This window comes from Callospermophilus lateralis, chromosome 16, assembly GCF_048772815.1.
Source record: "Callospermophilus lateralis isolate mCalLat2 chromosome 16, mCalLat2.hap1, whole genome shotgun sequence".
Taxonomy (NCBI): Eukaryota; Metazoa; Chordata; class Mammalia; order Rodentia; family Sciuridae; genus Callospermophilus; species Callospermophilus lateralis.
This window is the reverse complement of record NC_135320.1, coordinates 57,384,534-57,405,463: the sequence shown is the minus strand read 5'-3', so window position 1 is coordinate 57,405,463 and position 20,930 is coordinate 57,384,534. Positions and strand designations below refer to the sequence as shown.

General features: G+C 39.4%; 1 protein-coding gene across 2 annotated transcripts in view; it reads right to left on the bottom strand.

The window, feature by feature from the left end:
• Grhl2 (grainyhead like transcription factor 2) overlaps window positions 1–20,930 on the bottom strand; it is a 103,042-nt gene that overhangs the window by 50,688 nt on the left and 31,424 nt on the right. For both annotated transcript variants that reach the window (XM_076836030.1, XM_076836029.1), the window contains exon 7: window positions 5,795–5,889. In XM_076836030.1, coding sequence (XP_076692145.1) covers window positions 5,795–5,889 — 95 coding nt within the window. The remainder of the gene's footprint in view (window positions 1–5,794; window positions 5,890–20,930) is intronic.

Below are 20,930 nucleotides of genomic sequence, written 5' to 3'. Positions count from 1 at the left end.
ACACACACACACACACACACACACACACGCACATTCACTCATCTGAAGAGGGCAAGGCTTCTCAAATAGTCCTCACTCCCATGTCCATTCTGGTCAATGACATGTATGATATGAACAGGGAAAGTATCAGGGCAACAAAAGACACAGATAGGAAGAGTCCTGGGTGTTTGAATAGTTGGACCAGCAAACTATCTTTGCTGGGCCTGGGGTAGCAAGGTATGAGCACAGGGCAGGTAGCAAAAGCAGGGTGACCTGATTGAACTGCTTTGTTCATGGAAATGACACTGACCATTTATTTTCTTTCTTTTTGGAGACACAAAGAATTTGTAACCTAAAGATTTGTTGGAGGAGGAAAATCATAGCAAGATTTGGTCTAAAGACATAAAAAGCAGATTCCCTTCTGTTGGGATGGTTACAACATGGGCTCTGGATTTAAAGGGATCCACCTTTACTTCTGCCTAATCTTGTAGTGTCTGGGATATCAAAGGTCCTTACAAAAAGGAATCAGAATCTGAGATGAAAGGACTATTACATATGACATCTCTTAACCTCTCTGATCCTCATCCAACCCCAACCAAGTCTCAGTCTGCCCAACCCCAATCTTGCCACAAAAATTTGTTAATAGAGATAAAAATGTATGCCTTATTTATGTCTTTGGCCCTCTATAGGATGACAATAACTTCTTGTCTGAAAAGTCCTCTCCTAGCTTCCAAATACAGAAAGAATGTTCTTCAATGATAACTAAGGGGAGGACAGGACAAGCCAATCTCCCAGCAGCTCAATAGGAAGGGGGAAAGGAGAGCATGGTGGACCTCGTCACATAGGAGGTCACATAGGATGCTAGAGAGCAGAAAAGAGTGACCTACAGAAACAATTTCTTTTTATCAAATCATATGACAGGTTTCTCATAAAGGCACAGGTATAGCAAAAAGACTTGGTAGTGGATTTGCCTTCTTGATTATGGTAGAGAGGGAGGAGAAAGATTTTCACTGAATTAAGATGATTCCAAAATGGTTGGATGCAGAACAATTAAAAGAAAAAGAGTAATAGAAAGGAGCTTCCTTCATCCTAAGGAATTTATAAATGATGGAAAGGCCAAAGCATAGAATTGGGGGAAATTAGCATAGTGCCCTCGTGAAAAGACACAAAAAGGAAACTCAGCTCTCAAATGTCAGTACAAGGCACTAAGTAGCACCTTAATGCTCATGTCTTTCTTCTGGGTCCCACAAGAGAGGTTGTGACAGCACACTGGGTTGGGTAATCTCGAAATCATTGTGACCAGAGAAAACAGCATTGGATGAACACTCTGAGCTCACTGCTCACCAATAACTCAGCGGAGTCTTGCATGGGAATCCCTCATTGTGGGGATTAGTGACTGTCAAAACTAGTTTCAGGTACTTGTGTTTGACTAAGGGGAGAAAGTAAAATTAAAACATCCTTGTAAATGGGAGTCACATGACAGGAGGTAGTACACAAGTCCTGCTATTAGAATCACATGGAAGGGCCCTCCTCCCTGCTTCCCGCCACTTTAGAGCTGAGCAAACTGAAGTGGGGAAACAGGAGGTCAAATGCCAGCTACTCCAGTGTCAGGACTAGACTCGGGGCGCCTGAACCCCATTTCAGATACTCTTTCCATTGCATGGCCCTGCACCCATCTCCTGCCAGTTTCCAGGCTATTAAGTGTGGACACTCAGAGCCACATCCACCTAGATGGCAGTGACACTTTTCACCTTACCTAGACTTCCAGACGGCACAGACCCCAAGGGAGAAGTGAGGCCTGTGGGAGAGTAAGTTGGCTGCTTGTGTCATCCTGCAGAAAGACACTGTGGCGCGACCAGCCAAACCGGTTCTGGGTGGAAGAACCCTGCAACAGCAGTTCCACCAGAATCAGGCTGCAGTTGACACCCTGGAAGTCTGGGAGTAATCCCCAAACCTCAATGTGACTAATACTTTTAACACCTTCCCTGGGCAGATACTGTTCATAGAATTAAATTAACGTGAATGATTAGCATCTCATGTCCCCTCCTTTCCTCTGTCTGCTAGAGGAGACAGAAATAACTTGTAAATCAGCCACAGAAGAAACAAGCAGAGTGTGTCCTGGAAAACTCTATGATCTTTATCTCCAGGTCTTGATTAAATGTATGTAGCAAGAGTATCAGATATTGGACTGTTTTTTTTTTTTTTTTTAAATAAAGGCACCAAAATGTGAATATCCAAGGAAAAGCTATCCTTCAGCATGGTCACCTTGGAAAAAGGCACAGTTTTCTCAAAAGATGCTGCTATTGCTCGAAGCACATGTATAGCATCTCTTCTGACACTGCCTGCTTCAAATTGGTTTACAAAACCTTGTGCAAAGAAAAACAATGACAACAATAAAACTCGGATCTCCTCCAGCTTGTGGCTGGGTCTTCACATGCAGATCCATCTTACTTCTGGGGTTTCTTTAAACACCTTCAGAGATCAACATTTGGTAGGCATTCAAAGGATGCTGCAGCATCTCCCTCCAACCATGGTAACACGAGTGTGCCTCTGTCCTGCTGCCACTCGCTGTGGTGCACTAAGGACTGGCAAGGGAGCCAGGGAATGCTGGTGGTGCACCTGACCCCTTTCTCTGAGCCACAGGCTAAACCAAGCCCTCCACCCTTGGTGTATCACTACCTTCCCCAACACTGAAAGCCATCAAAGATCCAAGCTGTGTACATGTTGTTGGGGGGTGACGTGGTAGAGTATAAAAACTCAAATGTCCAACAGGGCCATGCATGGAAAATTCTAGAAAAAAGAAGGCTAAGAAAAGCAATAAAGAACAGCCAGTACCAATGAGTGCTGTGAAGGTTACTCTCCTTGCAAACACTCTGGCCAGAATCTTTAATTACCAAAATAGTCTAGGAATCTGGATTTAAATTTTTTTTTCTTTATTATTAAATGTGGACAAAAATGTTAAAATTTGAAATATAAGTACATAAATGTATAATATACCCACATTTGTTCTGTGGTCCACACAAGGTTGAAATCGCAGGTTTGTGTCCTTTGACCACATAAGCCAAAAGCATCATGTGACACTGAATGGGATCCTGATCCTGAAACCTAAAGATTTCTGGGTGGAAGTCATCAATAGGAATTTGAAATAAAATATAACTTCTTCTGGAAAGAAGTCTACAATATAGAAATTACAAATCATTCCACTGTGAGATGACACTTTGTACTTTTTCTTGGTACTGCAGATTGAACCCAGGAGTGCTCCATCACTGACTCTATTCCCCAGCCCTTTTTATTTTTTGAGACAGGATCTCCTCAATTTGCCCAGGCTGGCCTCACATTTATGATACTCCAGCCTCACGCAGTCTCCTGAGTAGCTGATATTATAGCACGTGTCACTGTGCCTGGATGACACCTTTTGCTGCCTCTGTTCAAAAACCCTTTTTTTGAATCACCATCCTATTTTTTTTTCCAGCCTGTTTATTATAAAATCAATAATATCTTAAAGAAGTGCCCTAGGCTCTGCAGCCTCTCTTATAAAGTAGATTTAACTATCACAGCTTTCTTTAAAGGCCCTTCCGTAGTTTGGAGAAAACCAACAGGAACTATTTTTTATTACTTATTGATTAACCCAGACCTAATACAATCACAACCACCAAACAATAATCACTTAAAATAGACATTAAAGAAATAAAACAAATTTTGCTACAGTGAGCATTATAAAATATCCTTCAACGTCATTTATCAAAGCATACGTAAACTTAAACTTGACCATCTGGAACAACACAATAGGCACACCAACATGCACATGTATATTTGTGTACACACATGTGTAAACACACATTTAGACAAGAAAGAGCTCCTGCACATGGCCAATGAGTGGTATGGAGTGAACTGGACTGAAAGGTCAACTTGGGCCCAAATCAACTATCTCACTGTTCTACCTCAGAACTGTCCCTTCCAAATTGGGCATTTTCTTTAAAAGGTCCCTACTGACACATAACACTTAACACATTCACCTACTAGCACTGCTTATCACAGATTGCATGATCATGAAAATTACAGTGATGATTAGAGCTCCTATTTATAGCTTGCTCTAACACTGATAAGTACTTGCAGTGACATGATCACATTGTCTTCCCAGTGACCCTGAGATGGCCCTGCTTCCCTGGCTCACACCGTCAGACAGTGTGGTTCCCTTGCCTCCCTCCCCAGAGCACTGGATCACCCCGCATTGTGCCCTCAGCATGATGCTTGGTACAACAGAGACATTTGCAAATGTCTATATTGTTTCGAATTCAGGAATGGAGGCCCAGAGAATTTCAATTGACTTGCTAAGGATTCTAGTCCCTTCTGGAGGTGTGCCATCACAAAGACTGCCCCTGGTTGTCCAGTCCCATCATCCAGCTTCCAAGAGAATGGGCACAAAGAGAAAGGGCAGGCACTGTTGCAGTGAGTAGGGGTTGGACAGGAGCCAGAGAGGGTGCAGACAGACCTGCACAAGGCCAGAGGTGGAGTTCTTGGGATTGGGAGGGGCAGGAAAAATGGTGCACAGGCAGCCAAGGATGTTAGTGCAGTGCAGAAAGCACACGGGAACTTCCAGTGCAGGGGCCACGGGCCTCACATACCCACTCTCCTTGCACTTCAGGGTGGCACCTGATCTTGTCCGTGCAAGGTCTGCTTCCTTCCCTGGGAAGCCCTGATCCCCTGGAAGATTCTCAAGGCTATGCTGACATTCTGTCACTATGTGCCCATTTGGGTCACCTTTCTTGAGCCTAAAGCCAATTTCAACTACATTGTTTTCCTCATGAGTGACATGGGACACTGAGCAATTCATCTTCCTCTGGAAGCATTGCTGCAAACTCCCAGCCAGTTTCCTTTCTCACCCAGCCTGCCCCTGCCCGAGGACAATACGGCATTCACAGGAGTTGTTGACATTGACCTTCTCGTGAGTTTGAAGACAAAGTCTTCTAACACTCACCTGGGTGGTACAGAATTGAAGCAGAAAACACGCTTAGATTTCATCCGGAACCTTCCCTTAAGTACAAAATAAGGATAAAGGATCAGAAGCTAAGACACTCAGAGAGAAGAGTGGGCTTGGCAGAACTGTTTGGAGATCTCCTAAAATCAGAGACTTGGGGCTCGAAAGCAAACTTCCATATGTTTGCTCTCTTGTCCACAATAGGCAATGGTGGGCATCTGTCCTTGGTGTACCTCTGGCTGCCAAGGTGTTACCCTTGGGCTTCTTAACCACACTGGTCCCCAGAGGAACAGACAAAGGCCAAACAGCCAGCAAAAGAAGTGGTTCAAATTCATGGTGGGGGCATTACCCAGTTGTGAAGCTCACAGCCCTGCCGTCCTGCTTCCTGCACCCCTCCCTTTCCCAGCCAAAGACATTAGCTCTGGGCCCTGCCCTGCCTTGGGAGGTTGCATGGAAAAGCCTGAGATGGGGTTTGAGGGTTTTGCAGTGCAGGGAGGAAAGGTTTTCTGGACTATCTTCCTTAGCTCCAAGTTCTCAGATGGAGCGTGTGGCCTGAAGGACCTGGGAGGGATGTCAGCTTGACTCATCACCACCTATGGGAGGCCACAGAGCAGTGACAAACCCCCTCATCTTCCCTCATCCCAAAATCAGCACTGAGCAGTATATAACTGAAAATGTGAGACCTTGGAGAAAAAGACAATAGGTTCATTTCCTTTTTTTCTGGCTCAAGTTAATAGGAAGCTACCTGTACAGCATTTAGAAAAAGAATCTTGTGCTGAGGGCGGGCATGTGAATTGAAAAGCATGAAGGATGAACCAACTCTATGAATTCACTCACCTTCGCCTCTTCGTTCACATCCCAGGTAAAGGAAACAGCATTATAGGCGATCTCTTCAATGTTGCCAATCGTATTGAAGCTCTCTTTGTAATCAGCTGTACGAGTAAAAAAGAAAAAGTTTTCAAAAGAGTAAAAATTACTTGGTGGTATGTGTTTTCCAATGGGGAAATTTAAAGTTTGTCGATTTTTCTGGCCATCTCTATGGCAACAGTTAAGGATAGGTGCTTACTGGTATTCTTTGGTTAATATTTACCCATGTAAATAAGAACATAAGCATGCTTCTCTATTAAAAGAGAAAATCTAAGTGAAGCAATGCCCTTATCTGATTTATCAGTTTCATTTTTTACTAGGTTTAAATTATTTAGGTGTTTTTCTCTCCTGATTCTGCCTGTATTCTTTCCTACCACTTAAATTTGCTAGAAATGCCAGAGTATTCCATAGAAATATTTTTTAAAACAGAATATTCTGTATATCAGTTAGGTACTGTTACTTTAGCAAAGAAATTGCAGAAAAGTTGAATGTTCAAAACTTGTTTTTTATTTGTTTGTTTTTTTGATACACAGGATCAAACCCAGGGCCTCATACATGCTAAGCACAAAGACTACAATTGAGCTGCATCCCCAGTCCAAGGGAAAATACCTTCTGGGCTCAGATATAGAGAGAGTTGAGTTTCTAATACCCAGTTCACAATCAACGGCTGACCAGTCAAGGCTTTCTCTTACTGTATTTCTTTACTTATATAAAGAAAGAAATCTCTTTACTTATGTAGAGAAATCATCCTGCCGGGTGCAGTGGAACATGCCTGTAAATCCCAGTGGCTCAGGAGGCTGAGGCAGGAGCATTGCGAGTTCAAAACTAGCCTCAGCAGCTAAGTGAGGCACTCAGCAACTCAGTGAGACTCTGTCTCTAAATAAACTACCAAAAAGGGGTGAAATGTGACTCAGTGGTGTCCCTGAGTTCAATTCCTGGTTCCAAAAAAAAAAAAAAAAAGAAGAAGAAGAAGAAGAAATCATCCCCATTAACCTCCCCTATAAATACAAAAGCTATCAAAGTGCTTGATATGCATTCTTATGAAACATGTTAGGTTGACTTGCTTGTATATGTAACTTGATTGTTGATAAGTTGTGTTATGCTATGGCTAAGGCTGCCAGGTTTGGCAAATATTTGGGACATACATATCCTAAAAAAACCCTGGCTGCTTTTATCAAAACACAAATTTAACCAGGCACCCTATATCTTAGGTCACAACCCTCACTTTGGACCCCTCTTCAGAACCAACCACATTGCAGGCCCCAAGACTATTTCTAACTATGGCTGCAAAGAACAACATGGCAACCATCAGCACGGTTTATTTATCGCCTCTCTCCAGAGATGCACCCTTCACTAGTCTCTTCTCTCGCAGACAACACTGCAATAGAAGTTCTTATTCCTGGAAACTGAATTGATGGTTAGCTTCAGAAAAACCTACCAACTGTGCTCTCCAGAATGACCTTCCAGACTCTCTCCAAAATAGATTGGCCAATCTAATCTCACAATTTAACTTATAATTCTCTTTCCCTTTCTTTAGCTAATCTGATGGATGTATAGTGGAATCCCCTTGATGTTATATTTGAATTTCTTTTTATGGGTCCAGGCAGGTCCTCACATACAGGCTAGCCAACTGAGTGTCTCCTTGTGTAAACTGCTCACTCCTGTTATTTGGCCGTATTCCTAATCACCTCTAGAAAAACTACATAGATTTATTTACTCCTTCCTTCCTTCCTTCCCTCCCTCCCTCCCTCCCTCCCTCCTTCCTTCCTTCCTTCCTTCCTTCCTTCCTTCCTTCCTTCCTTCCTTCCTTCAGGATTGAACCCAGGGGCACTTTACACTTTACCACTAAGCTACATACCCCAGTCCTTTTTAAATTGTTTTAATTTTGAGACAGTCTTGTTAAGTTACTGAGGCTAGCTTTGAATTTGCAATCCTCCTGCCTCAGCCCCCAGAACTGCTGGGATTACAGGCATGTGCCCCCGTGCTCAGCTATATCTTTACATTTTAAACAAAGTACTCAAACTAATTATAAAAGCATGTGTGTTCATCATAAAAAAATCAGAAGCTATGAACAAATAACAAAAACACTTAAAAGCAACTACAATGTACTCATTCACAATAACCACCTTTAAATACATCTGTGTACATTTTATCTTTCCTCTCTTTCTCCCTTTCTCAGAATATGTAATATTTCTACAATTATTTTTTAATTAACTCGTAGCCATTGTTGTTACTTAGCACATCTTTAGCATATTCCCATGTTATTAAACTGGTGTATAAGTATTGTTGAGGCATCTCTAGCAATTAGAGAAATGCAAATTAAGACTACACTGAGATTTCATCTCACTTTAGTCAGAATGGCCATTATCAAGAATACAAGCAACAATAAATGTTGGTGAGGATGTGAGGAAAAAAGGTACACTCATACATTATGGGTGCACTCATACATTGGTACAACCACTAGGACAGCAGTATGGAAATTTGTCAGAAAACTTGAAATGGAACCACCATTTGACTCAGTTATTTTATTCCTTGGCTTATACCCAAAGGACTAAAACTCAGCATACTACAGTAATAGAGCCACATCAATGTTTATAGCAGCTCAATTCACAATAGCTAACCCATGGAACCATCCTAGGGGCCCTTCAACAGATGAATGGATACAAAAGTGTGGTATATATACACAATGGAATATTATCCAGCTATAAAGAGAAATGAAATTATGCATTTGCCAGTAAATGGATGGAACTGGAGAGTATCATGCTAAGTGAAATAAGTCAATCCCAAAACACCAAAGACCGAATGTTTTCTCTGATATGCGGATGCTAACTCACAATAAGGCGGGAGTGGGGGTAGAGTAGAATAGAAATACTTTGTATTAGACAAATGGGAGGGAGGATGGAAATAGGAAAGATAGCAGAATGAATCAGACATACTTTTCTATGTGCATATATGATTACATGACCAATGTAATTCTACATCATGTACAACCAGAATGAGAAGTTATACTCCATATATGTATAATATGACAAAATACATTCTACTATCATGCATAACTAATAAGAAAAAAATTAAAATATTGGAGAAAAAAAAATCACTGTTAAGGGCTAAGTACCATCACATTAGATCTTGTGGCACAACTTTATTTTGCTCTTCTTGGTCATTAGATAACATAGCACTTTGCTATCTCAAATACCATTTCATTTAATTATCTTTACAGCTAAAATTTTATATGTACTTAATTATATTTTATTAAGATATATTCCCGGGGTCTGGGGGTGTAACTCAGAGGTTGAGCACCTTAGGTTCAATCTCCTGGATTGATAGATAGATAGATAGATAAATAAATAAATAAATAACAAAAGCGAAGATATATTCTCAGAAGTGAAAGTAATAGGCCAAAGAGCAATATATTTTTAGGACTAATTGATTTTGTCAAATTGTTCCTGAAAAGGTTGAAACAGTTAATGTTCACAATAACAGTTCTTCTGTCCTTACACGTATCTTTCTAAATTGACAGGCAAAACCTGCCTCCTTATTATTTTATTCGGTAATTCCTTGATTGCTAAAGAGGTTGAATAGTTTTCATTTGGTTTCTGGCTGTTGGCATTTCTTTTTATTCTTTCTCTTTGTTTTTAAAATGTATTCACTTGTATAACTGTTTTCAGTTCTATTCTTTGCACATTTTTTTTCTCTTAGGATATTCAAATTTTCTTACTGACTTTAAAATAAATATTTAAAGCTAAAAGAGAAAACAAAAAGCAAAGAAAAACAATTTTATATTCTATAAATTTAGATTAAGGCATTTATGACTTTATATGAGATGGTTTTAAATGCACACCTGTGCTTTCAGCTGGCCAACAATCTCTTAAAATTATGAAGAGAGAAATAGAGCACTGAATTTGAATAAGAAATTGAATTCCTGGATTTTTTATAACTGGGTTAAAAGATTGTGTTACAATTTTGTTTGAGTTTTTAATCAGCATTTTAAAAAACAGTTTATAGGTCAACTATAAATACAAAAACAAATGTCATATCTAGAAACTAAGACAAACCAAAGTGCTTAGGTCAAACACGTCTTCTAGATGTCACAAGCTTTGTTGGATTATAGATCTTTAGTTTTTCATAGCTTCTCTCACTGAAAATTTTCTACAATAAAGGATGTGTCACTGAAGAATGACTACAACATTTGCTGGTAAATGGATGGATCTGGAGAACAACATGCTAAGGGAAATAGGCTAATCCCTAAAAACAAAGGTCAAATGCTTTTGCTGATATGTGGAAGCTAAACCACAATCAAGGGGAAGAAAGGGAAGAAAAGTTCGTAGATTAGAGAAAGGGGAATGGAAAGGAAGGGAGGTAGGGATAGGAATAGGAAAGACAGTGGAATAAATCTAACATAATTTTCCTATGAACACATATGAAAATACCTAAGCGAACCCCACCATGGTGCCCACCCACAAGAATGGGGTCCTAATTAGAATAAAATATATCCTATCCTTGTATAATTTTATTAAAATGGATTCTACTGTCATGTATAACTAAGAAGAACCAATATGATAAAAAAAATTTTAAATGTGTCACCTGAAAAAGGAAAAACATTTTCAGAAACAAGTGTAATAAAAACAAAAACAAAACCCTTACTGGGTCCCTCAATCAGGCAGAGATCCCCTCTCTTCATCAATCAACATTTGTAACAAATGCTCAGGACAAGCCCCTGGCTTCCAGGCGATGTCCTCAGATGAAGGAACAGAAGAAAACAAGACTATGTCGTCCCCAATAGTGTGGCTCTTTCAGTCCAGAAGGAGCCAGAATATAAATCAGTAAATACATAAATGAACAAGACAATTAGACAAATATCTTTAATATGCTTTTTTTTAAATGCCAAAAACAAAAGGGCGGGTAAGACTATGTTTTACTGGTTTTATTACCTTGTTTATTTCCTTCACAGCATGTGCCAGTACTTCATTTATTTGTTTACCATTTTTCACCAGCACTTCTCATTAGCAATTTACAGGCCAAAGAAATGATCTTAAATACTGCTGTTTTCTCAGAGCGTAACATCATATGCTTAAGACGCACCCAATAAATTTGTTGAACTAAAGAATGTGTGAATGGATCCACAGATGTTCTAAACACAGAAAATATAACCAAGAGATGAACATCATATACTTCTCTGAAGCCTAAAATGGGAAACGTCTGTTCTTCTCTACCCTTCATTTCTAGTATCTGCAGAGAGTCAGACAGTTCATTGAGGGAACAGAATGCAAAGAGCTGTGTCTCCTGTTTCTGGAAGCTGTGCTCATATCCTTTAATAAGTGTTGTTTACTTCTGGGTTTATGACCTATGGGGTAGGAATAGGAACTCAGCAACCTGGTGGTAAGCTGTCCTTGACTAATTTCCTCATGAAAGTTTCTCAAGCCGCAATTTTGCAAATGTTGATAGTTGCAACCAGTAGAAGGTCCTGCTGCTCTATTAGTTTCCTAGAACATCCACTACAAATAGCCACAAACCTGGTGGCTTAAAACAACAGAAATGAATTCTCACTTAGTTCTGGAAGCCAGATGCTTAAAATAAAGGTGTCAGGAGTGTTGGTTCCTATCCCTGAAGGATAATCTGCTGTGTGCCTCCCTAGCTTCTGATGGTGGCCAGCAAGGCTTCATGCTCCTTGATGTGCTGCCTGTCAGAGTCTGCCAACAAGGTGTTCTCTTCTGCATCGCTGTGTGCATTCCTCCTTCTCTTCTCTTCCAGTCATTGGATTTTTGGATGATCTCATCTTAAGTTTCTTAACTAATTATATCTGCAAAGACCTTTTTCTAAAATGAGGTTTTATTTGCAACTTCTTGGAGTTGGGACATGGATATATATCATTTTTTTTTTTTTGAGAAAGAGAGAGAAAATCTTTTTTTTTTTTTTTTTTTTTGTAGATGGACACAACACAATGCCTTTATTTTTATGTGGTGCTGAGAATTGAACCCTGGTGATGCCCATGCTAGGTGAGCGCTCTACCGCTGAGCCACAATCCCAGCCCCAAATATATATATCATTTTTGAATGTCACCATTCAATGTCCTTCATGAGATTCTTTCCCATAACTAAGAAGCATGATTGGAGTGAATGGCTTGCTCTTGCGTAAGGGTCACTATAGGTTAAAAAATAATCACCCCACTTGAAAAGAATTATAAAGCATATAAATGTGAACATATTAAAATTTGAATCAAATTTCCCTAAAAATGTAATGAGGCAATATTAAAAACTACATTTTTAATATACTGGTTTGTAAACATAATACCAATATCTATTTGGTGAAGGAGAATATAAATAGGAAATTGACTTAGGTGTTTCTAAAAAAAGTATGATGAAGCAAAATTATTATTGACTACAACAATTTTTTTTTCAATTATGCCAAATGACTTAAGAAGGTAGTTCTTATACACACCAGTCTGCTCAACAAGATCACCAGATCAACTCTGGCAATAACTGATGTGACAGATTTCATGTCACCCAGTCTACCCTTAAGTTATGATTGCTCTCTTCACTCACAGGCCTTCCTTTGTTCACCTCACTTCTTTAAAGTTCTGCTTTAATCTGCACTGTACAGAAAAATACATCTTCATAAAACTTGTATCAATGTTAGAGGGAAGTATGAAGTTGGAAAAGTGACACGTGGAAGCATTTGGAAGTATATATCGACATTAGCTATATACCTATGTCCTTGATTTAGCCTCCATCACAATGTTTTCTGAGCGGACATTGAAGAGTGGGAAATAAATGAACTCTTACAATGTTGTTATTACCACATCTCAATGAATTCTTGATTTTTCTTTAATGCTTTTTTCTCATTCAAAAAAAAAAAAAAAAGGAGAGCGAGGGATGAAGATACTTCCTAATAAGGCTAATAGTCTTGGTAATTTACACACAAGTGAACAATCCTAAGGTACACACCCAACCTGAAGTATCAAAAAGAGCAAAACCATAGACACAGGAGTATGTCTAATAAAGCAAGAATAAAATTGATCTCATTGTTAATGTCATCCTGAGATAGGACCCAAATCTCTCAGTCATACCCAAGGCTGTGCTCCTGGTAGGTTAGAGTACAGGAATGCACAGCTATGCATATTCTCTAGGGCCTGTTAGGAGGACCCCAAAGTAAAATGGGTGTTTCTGGATTCCCAGAGTTGACAGGCTTGTGTGTACCAAGTACTCTGTAACAATGCTTCTCAGTGTTGGGATACATCGGGATCACTTAGAAGACTTGTAAAATTCAGATGTCTGAGCCAGCCTAAAGATTCTGATTCAGTTGATCTGGATTATGTCCAAGAATGTGTATTTCTAGCAAGTTCCCAGGCAGGGCCACTGCTGCTTATCGGGGGACCACACTTTGGGTAACAAATGGTTCTACATTTTGGCAAATTTGGTTCTATGGTGAAAAAAAAAAAAAGACTGGATCCTTTGGGTATGTTTGGTTCATTCCAAATATAGTCTTAGAAAGCACTACATCTGTCATTGAGGTCCTTTATTAACTATTAATGAAGTTCCTGAGACAGATTGTTCTTCCCCAAAAGCTTTCTCTCTTGATAAACACAAACACCACATTCAGAGGACCAGACAGTCACACATAGGGAGACTCAGGCCCTCCCCACTCCAAGATGAGTTCATTCTCATGCCTGGCATCCCATCCAGAAATGCCCATTCCCTCAGATAAAGGCATTTTCATCCCCTGGCATTAAAATGTTAATGATCTTGGAATAAAAAGTACCCCAATCAAGAACTTAATCCGCCAATCCCAAGCCTGTGCCAAGCCTTTTGCCAATATGAGACCATTGTTCTCATCCAACCCTTCCAACCACTCCATGAGCGTCTGTACTCTCCTCAAGTTAAACTGCTTGTGGAAAATCACATAGCTGGTAACAAGCCAATTTGTGCTCTGAATCCAGGTCTGTTTGATGCCAAAGGCCATACTGTAAACCACTGCCTATATTTAGCTTGCAAATTAAACAATAAATTGTCATCAGATATTGGTACCACAGCATGACCTTCAGTGCAACTGAGTTGTGAAGAAGCACTGAGAAAAACCAAGTTCATGGGGCAGAGAGAGAGTGCATTTTGGGACCACTGCAAATTCCTTGACAAAGGAGGGCAAGGTTGGGTCAGCTAGGTAGGTGGAGGCAAACAAGAAGACATCTCCATATTCTGCTAGCACATGAAGATTGAGAGAAAAGTTAAAAAGTCAGTCCTAGCTGGCACATGCCTGTAATCCCAGTGGCTCAGGAGGCTGAGGCAGGAGGATTGTGAGTTCAAAGCCAGCCTCAGTAATGGCGAGGCGCTAAGCAACTCAGTGAGACCCTGTCTCTAAATAAAATACAAAACAGGGCTGGGGATGAGGCTTAGTGGTTGAGTGCCCCCAAGTTCAATCCCTAGTACCTTAAAAAAAAAAAAAAAAAAAGGCAGCTCTTCTAAGAAAACCAGGGTTGGAAAAGGCTGACGAACTTTACACTGTTTCATAAAAGGGCTACTAAGCTCGCACGAGTGCAAGGCTCACCATGCATATTTCTGGCAAGTTAGATTCTGAACAGGAATTATTGGATTCGATTCAATACTATTTTAATTGTTACAGGAGGGATAATAGAGAATCCTTTTGTTATCTTTTTATTTTTTATCTTTTGTATGTAATCAGTGGTTTGTTAATAGGTCTGTCAATTCATACTTTTGAAGACTGGGTTTTCTTCTAACTGATGTATAAGCAAGAACGATGCTGGAATGCTGTTAAAGGAAATGCTAGTTTCTTTACCCTAATTAAGCTTCATCGTAAATTATAACTGCCCCTTTTAATTATTTTGTATATATTGTTGGAGATTAAAAGAAGTGGTGTAATTAATATAAAAATTGCTTCTCTTCTGAAAGGTATGGATTCTGCCTGGACTAGTAAAATAATGATGCTGGAAGGCTGGAAATGGCTCCGAGCACCATTGGCCAATTCAGTGTGTACAATGCAGAGATTTAAAAAAAAAAAAAAATGCTGAAAACCTGGCATAGTTTAGGTATCTGGGGTCAGAGTGCCACAAGTCCATCTACAGGGTGGCAGCCAAAGGGAGAAGTATATCCGCAGTGCAAACACACACCTAGATTTAGTTTTCTGTCCTTTTCTCGCCAAACCCTGTGGACCTTCAGGGAGTTAACCAAACCCCTCTGTATTTCCTCATTGACAAACATAGGAACAATATCTAAGAGAACAGAAGCTGCTTGTCCCTAGTGGATGATGGGAACAATCCTGGCCCCCACTTAACTCTAACCCGCCTGTCCTCAAACATCAACTAGAGGGTCATCTGAGGAGCACTCACTCTGACTTGAAATAAGTGAAATAAATAAACCCTAAAACCCTAATCTAAGTGGGTTCTAAGATTTTTGTTATGTTTTGTTTTGCAAAATGGAAGAAACGGCTTTTTAAAACCTGAGCGGCTCACAAGAACTTGCTAAAGAGCTTGTTATTTTCTTATAATGTTAAAGCACTATAAGCCAGAGGCAACCTGGGCGTCCTTTAGTGGGCTGACCCTTGAGCTGATTTTGAGAAGCCCTAAATGCATTTCCATTGTTTGGTCCAGGTCCAGGAGCCAAACCAAATGGATACCATTTTTTTTGAGGGCTAAGTATGTAATAGGCCCTGTTCTAAATATACACACTTCACAAACATTACCGGGGACAACTCAGTTTCTTGTTCCTCTTCTTCTTTTTTTTCCCCCCATTGCCTAAAATAGAAAATAAGCAAATACTTCCAGGACCTCCCTTCCCCCACAGTTTGTATCTTGTTTGTTTTTGTTTGTTATCACTGAAGACCTCAGAATGGAGAAATTACAAAGAATAGAGGATTATTTAGCTCATAGTCCTAGAGACTGGGAAGTCCAAGAGCTTGGGGCTGGTATCTGGTGAGAACTTTCTTGCTAATTTAAGACACAGCACACGGGATCTCATGGTAAGACAGCATGCGTGTTGGCTCAGGTGACCCTTCTTTTAAAGTCACCCATGCATCAGGGGTCCCCACTCTCAGGATCTCACCTAATCTTAGTTACCTCCCAAAGGCCCTACCTCCAAATATTATTTACATATGAATTGGAGGATTAAGTTTCCAACATGGACTCTTGGGGGACACGCTCAAACCACAGCAGTTTATAAGAGACTCAGCTGGGACTGGAACCTACAAAGTTCTTTCTATATACAAAGCTGAAACTTTTGACTTCTGTGACATATAATCTTTCAAATGAGCACTTTTTGGTAAATAATCCAGAACAATAATGGAAACTGAAATTGTGAGTTCATAATACACAACTATCAGAGAACAAGGCTTCGATATTATTAAAGCTGTCATAATCAATAGCATTATTACTATGCACTCTCCATGACTTATTATTAATAATACCCTCATAGAGATCATCTAAGATGACAACTCTTTGGGGATTTTCTCCTTAAGTGAACCCAGTATTTTATTTGTGTTTGCTTTACTCTCTGTTTTTCTAGAGGAGGAATTATATAGACCAATGTTAAAGATTTTGAATTTTATTGAATGAAAATTTAAAATAAGAAAAACATTTTACATTGTAATCCATTATATTTCATGTTTGCTAGTATTTTTAATATTATTTGATTTCATTTTTTAAAAGAATGCTGTTTTCACCCACAAATGTAATTCCACATGGTTCATACCCTATGTGTAGACACTCAAATGCACATACATGTGTCTATACATACATGTGTCTGTACATGAATCATGGCTTATAGCTTTGAATCTAATCAACTTGGATGGGCTTGAAATTAAACTCTTCCCATCGGTCCATGTGACTTAGAGAGATTTAATTTTACCTCATCCCTGGTCCACAAAGTTAGTTCATAAATGACAAATAAATAAATAAATAAATAAATAAATAAAACAAAAAACTGGTGTTCTCTAAGAATTTTCTGAGTGAATAAAAATATGGATGGTATTTTGGTAAATAATTTATACTTTTACTCGGCATGAACTATTCATGATTTAGTCTGGCTTTCTAATCTTTATTTCATCACTTGACACACCAACAACCTTGGGGGTTTGTGTGAAGACAAGAAGTTATGGGCACATGGGATTAGCAGTTACCTCCAAAGTAGTTAATCAACCATCATTGGCTCCCTCTACCACAAACTCCCTAACCTCCTCCCACCCAGATGATATTTTGGAGAAACAGTATCACTTGCTTAAAACAATATAATTGGAACTCTTCATCAAATGATGGTGCTTTTCTATTACTTGTAAGAATTTCAAGAATTGTATTCTGTAAGACATTCCACAGTCTGACAAAGGCCCATCCTGGGGGCTGGGTTTGTGGCTCAGTGGTAGAGTGCTCGCCTAGCACGTGTGAGGCCCTGGGTTTGATCCTCAGCACCACAAACAATAAATAAAATAAAAGTATTGTGCCCAACTACAACTAAAAAATAAATATTTTTTTTTAAAAAAAGCCCATCCTGGTGTCTAACAACCATCAGTGTCAGAAATAATTTCAAACATAGATAGTCATACTTGAGAGTTGCAGACTAAATAAATTTAAACAATAAAAATGACTTTTTTGGTCATCGGTGGTGCCATACACAGATAAGTCCTGTCAATCTTCAAATGGATTATCTTTCACTAAATTTGAATCAAAAGCCTAATTCTTTCAGAGACTCAATGTATATTAAGATTGAATCTCCATTTTCTACCTCCCCAATGTTCTCCAGCTGCCCTATCACAAATACTGAACTAGTGGGCAGACATGGGATCATAAATCTGTCCCATGATGTAAAGGTAGGGGTGGCTTGAGGGACTGAAATGACTAATCTAACTGGTTGTATTAGAAAAGTTGTTTTTTCACTAAGTGCTATGTAAATGATTTGTATTGCTGTTCCTGTTTGCTTTTACAATATTCTGTCATTTCTAATATTACATTAGAGGATTTCTATATTGTTTCAAATCTGAAATTCTATTCCTTTCAATAATGTCTTCAATAAGATAAATATGTCATTCACAGGAAAGAAGCTGCAACTCCAGTTGACCTTTGTAATGCTGGTCACAGCATATGGGGACAGTAGGTAGAAGCCACCTGAACTTGCCATGACTTTGGAAAAGCTGCAGGACCTCTCTAAGCTGGTGTCCTATCGTTAAAACAGAGATGCTATGGCACAGCCTCACAGGATATAGACCAATCACCTATTAAGCCCTGGCTTACCTCAATACTCATCTTTTCAAAAGCTGAAACACAACTGGTGGCTCCACATTCCTGGAGCAGGTTCAAAGAATTTTCTTCAGATTAATTTTATCTTATTTTGGCTTCCACAACCTCAAAGAGTTTAATTTAATTTTAGAAAAACTTAGTCTTGCTGTTTAGGTTTTGTAAACAAGGCAGGAAAACTAACTTTGTCTAATTTTGCACTTGGGGCTATTTCAAAGATATAAACTCATTTCAGTTGAAAGATGCAGGGTCAGAGAAGCTTCCAGAAAGTGCTGAAGGTTAGATAAAAATACTAACTCTATACTTTTGTTCAGGGATCATCTTATTCTCACAAAACTATCAGGCTGTATCTTCAGGGGTTTTTTTTTGTGTGTGTGTGTGTGTGTGTCAATTTTAGGTCAATGCAATGATTTAAAAATATAGGCTATCATGATAACTGAGGTTTATCATTAAATGCATCTCTGAAAAAAAATAATAATTAGGTTCCAAGCCAAAATAAAAAATAAAAATAAAAAAGAAATCAAATTTAAAAATACCAATTATATGATGAAAACACAGTGTAATAACTATGAATATAGAAAAAGGTCCATCAGGGGGAAAACAACGCAATGTCTGGTAAATGTTAAAAAAAAGAAGATAGGAAATATAGCATTTGACAGAACTACACATGGTGGGTCTATCATGTCAGTGTGTGTGTATGTGTGCTTTAGTTTTGAAATCTCACCATCTAAACCAGTATCTCTATGGGGCAGTTCAGCCCTCTCAATAAAGCAATTTTAAAGAGGGCTTCAAGCATCCATTCCATGCTTCAGTACTCTCTGAAACATTCCTTCTGGTTAAACACTCAGGGCCCTAATATTTCCAGGAGTAGGAAAACTCCTTACCAAAAAAGAATAATAAAGGAAAATGTTTATAGAAGGCTACATTAATTGTAATTTTTAATTTCCAAATTTTTTTAAGTTTGTTTTTTAACAATTTCTCATTTGTTTGCTTCAGGCAAATAGTAATGATTTCTAGTTAAGATTTAAAAAAAAGAAAACTCTTCTCGCTTATTAGTATATACATTATGTTTCTGTGCTAGAAATTAAATCTTAAGAGTTGCTGAAGTTTTATCAAAATAAAGTACCAAAAGCACAATTTGCATCCAGAAAAATGCTACCTAAAACAAGTCTTTCTGTGTGAAAGGGGAGAATTCAACACCAGCCAGATTTCCTGGTTAAATAGGCATATTTACCATAACTGTCACCTAAATATAAAACTGCCCAGAGCACTTTATTCATCAGCCACTAAACACTGGTTGAACAACTACCTGCTCTATGCCCAGTTCTGTATCAGGTGCTGGGTATATAGAAGTTTAAAAAGAAATTCTTCTTCTATTCAAAAAGTTGGACCCAGTGGCTGGAAAGAATTAAACTGATAAACCAAGTGAAACATGGCAACTCGCCAGTGCTTAGATACAAACCCGAGCCCATGAGGAAGCAGTGACTCTACCTGGGAAGACCAGAATGATCTCACCCAGAGGGGGGACAAGGGAACAAGGTCTCAAGGTGGGAGATGTCTTCCAGATGGAGGAGGGAAGAGAGGGGGTTGTTCTAGGCCTGAGAGTCCTAGAGAAGAACAAAGGACGGGTCAAAGTTACTAGGAAAACATAGAAAGGGGTGAAAAGACTCCTATAGATGTGACTTGAAGAAATTTTAATAAAAGACAGATCACACTAGAAAGACCTGAATAATAGCTTAGGATGAGGGGCAGAAGTGTAGCAAAGAGGAAGACCCAGCAATAACTCAAGAGGGACCCCGGGGACTAGGAACTGGTGTGTGATTCCAAAACTCTGGGTGATTATAGACTCCAGCCCTTCTCTGAAGGGAAATAGGGGGAACCCTAGGGCCACCCTAGTCACTCACTCTGACAGGGAAATGATTCTTTTTACACAGGTGTTGGCCTCAACAGAATCAGTTTCTCAGATTCATACTAAGACATGCATGCAATAACTGGCTCAGTTATTACTGAAAATTATTATTATTCTGCCTGAACAAATGTTAAACTTTAAAGAACACTTGCATTTTACAATGCTTTGAAATACTTAACCTTCATACCCTACCATGCTTTTATCGCGTAAGTGCTTTCTAACCAAAGTTGAAGATGAAAAGGAATTTTTGGTAACTGTGGCTTCCATGCCTCCCTATAAAACAGAGCACATCTCATGCTGCATGTGAAGGTGATAACAGTGAGAGCTGGTGAGAGAGGGAAGAATCTGGGAGCTCCTGGTGCCGAGCTGCCTGATTCTGCAGGGGAAGAAGGGACACAGCTTTGCTATCTGGCTCGTAGCCTGAACTCTCATCAGGCTTCAGAGTTCATTTTTGAAGTTGGGGGCTCTTGTTGTCTTGCTTTTTATCAAATATCTATCCTGTCTATTAAGAAGTATGGAAATAGCCTAGAAAAATATCAGAAGATAAAATTCCATTTGCTTGAGTTATTTTTATCTTTTATTTTTGGTACCAGGGATTGAACCCAGGGGTGTTTAACCACTGAACCACATCCCCATCCCTTTTTTATATTTTATTTAGAGACAGGATGTCACTTCATTGCTTAGAGCCTCACTATGTTGCTGAACTCAACCTCCTCCTGCCTCAGCCTCCAGAGCTGCTGGGATTACAGGCATGTGCCACCGCGTCCAGCCATTGAGTTATTTTTAAAGGAGAAAAGACCCACGTTTTCCATTCTGCAGGGAGAGAGCAAGTGTGTGGAAGTCTGGGGCTAGTGCAGGCCCCCTGAGAACTAAGCTTAATGGAAGGGTAGAAAACCCGTGTGATAGAGTAGTGGACTGCTGAGGACTCTTTCTTGTCACCCAGGCCTGTTGGGCCATGAATTCAT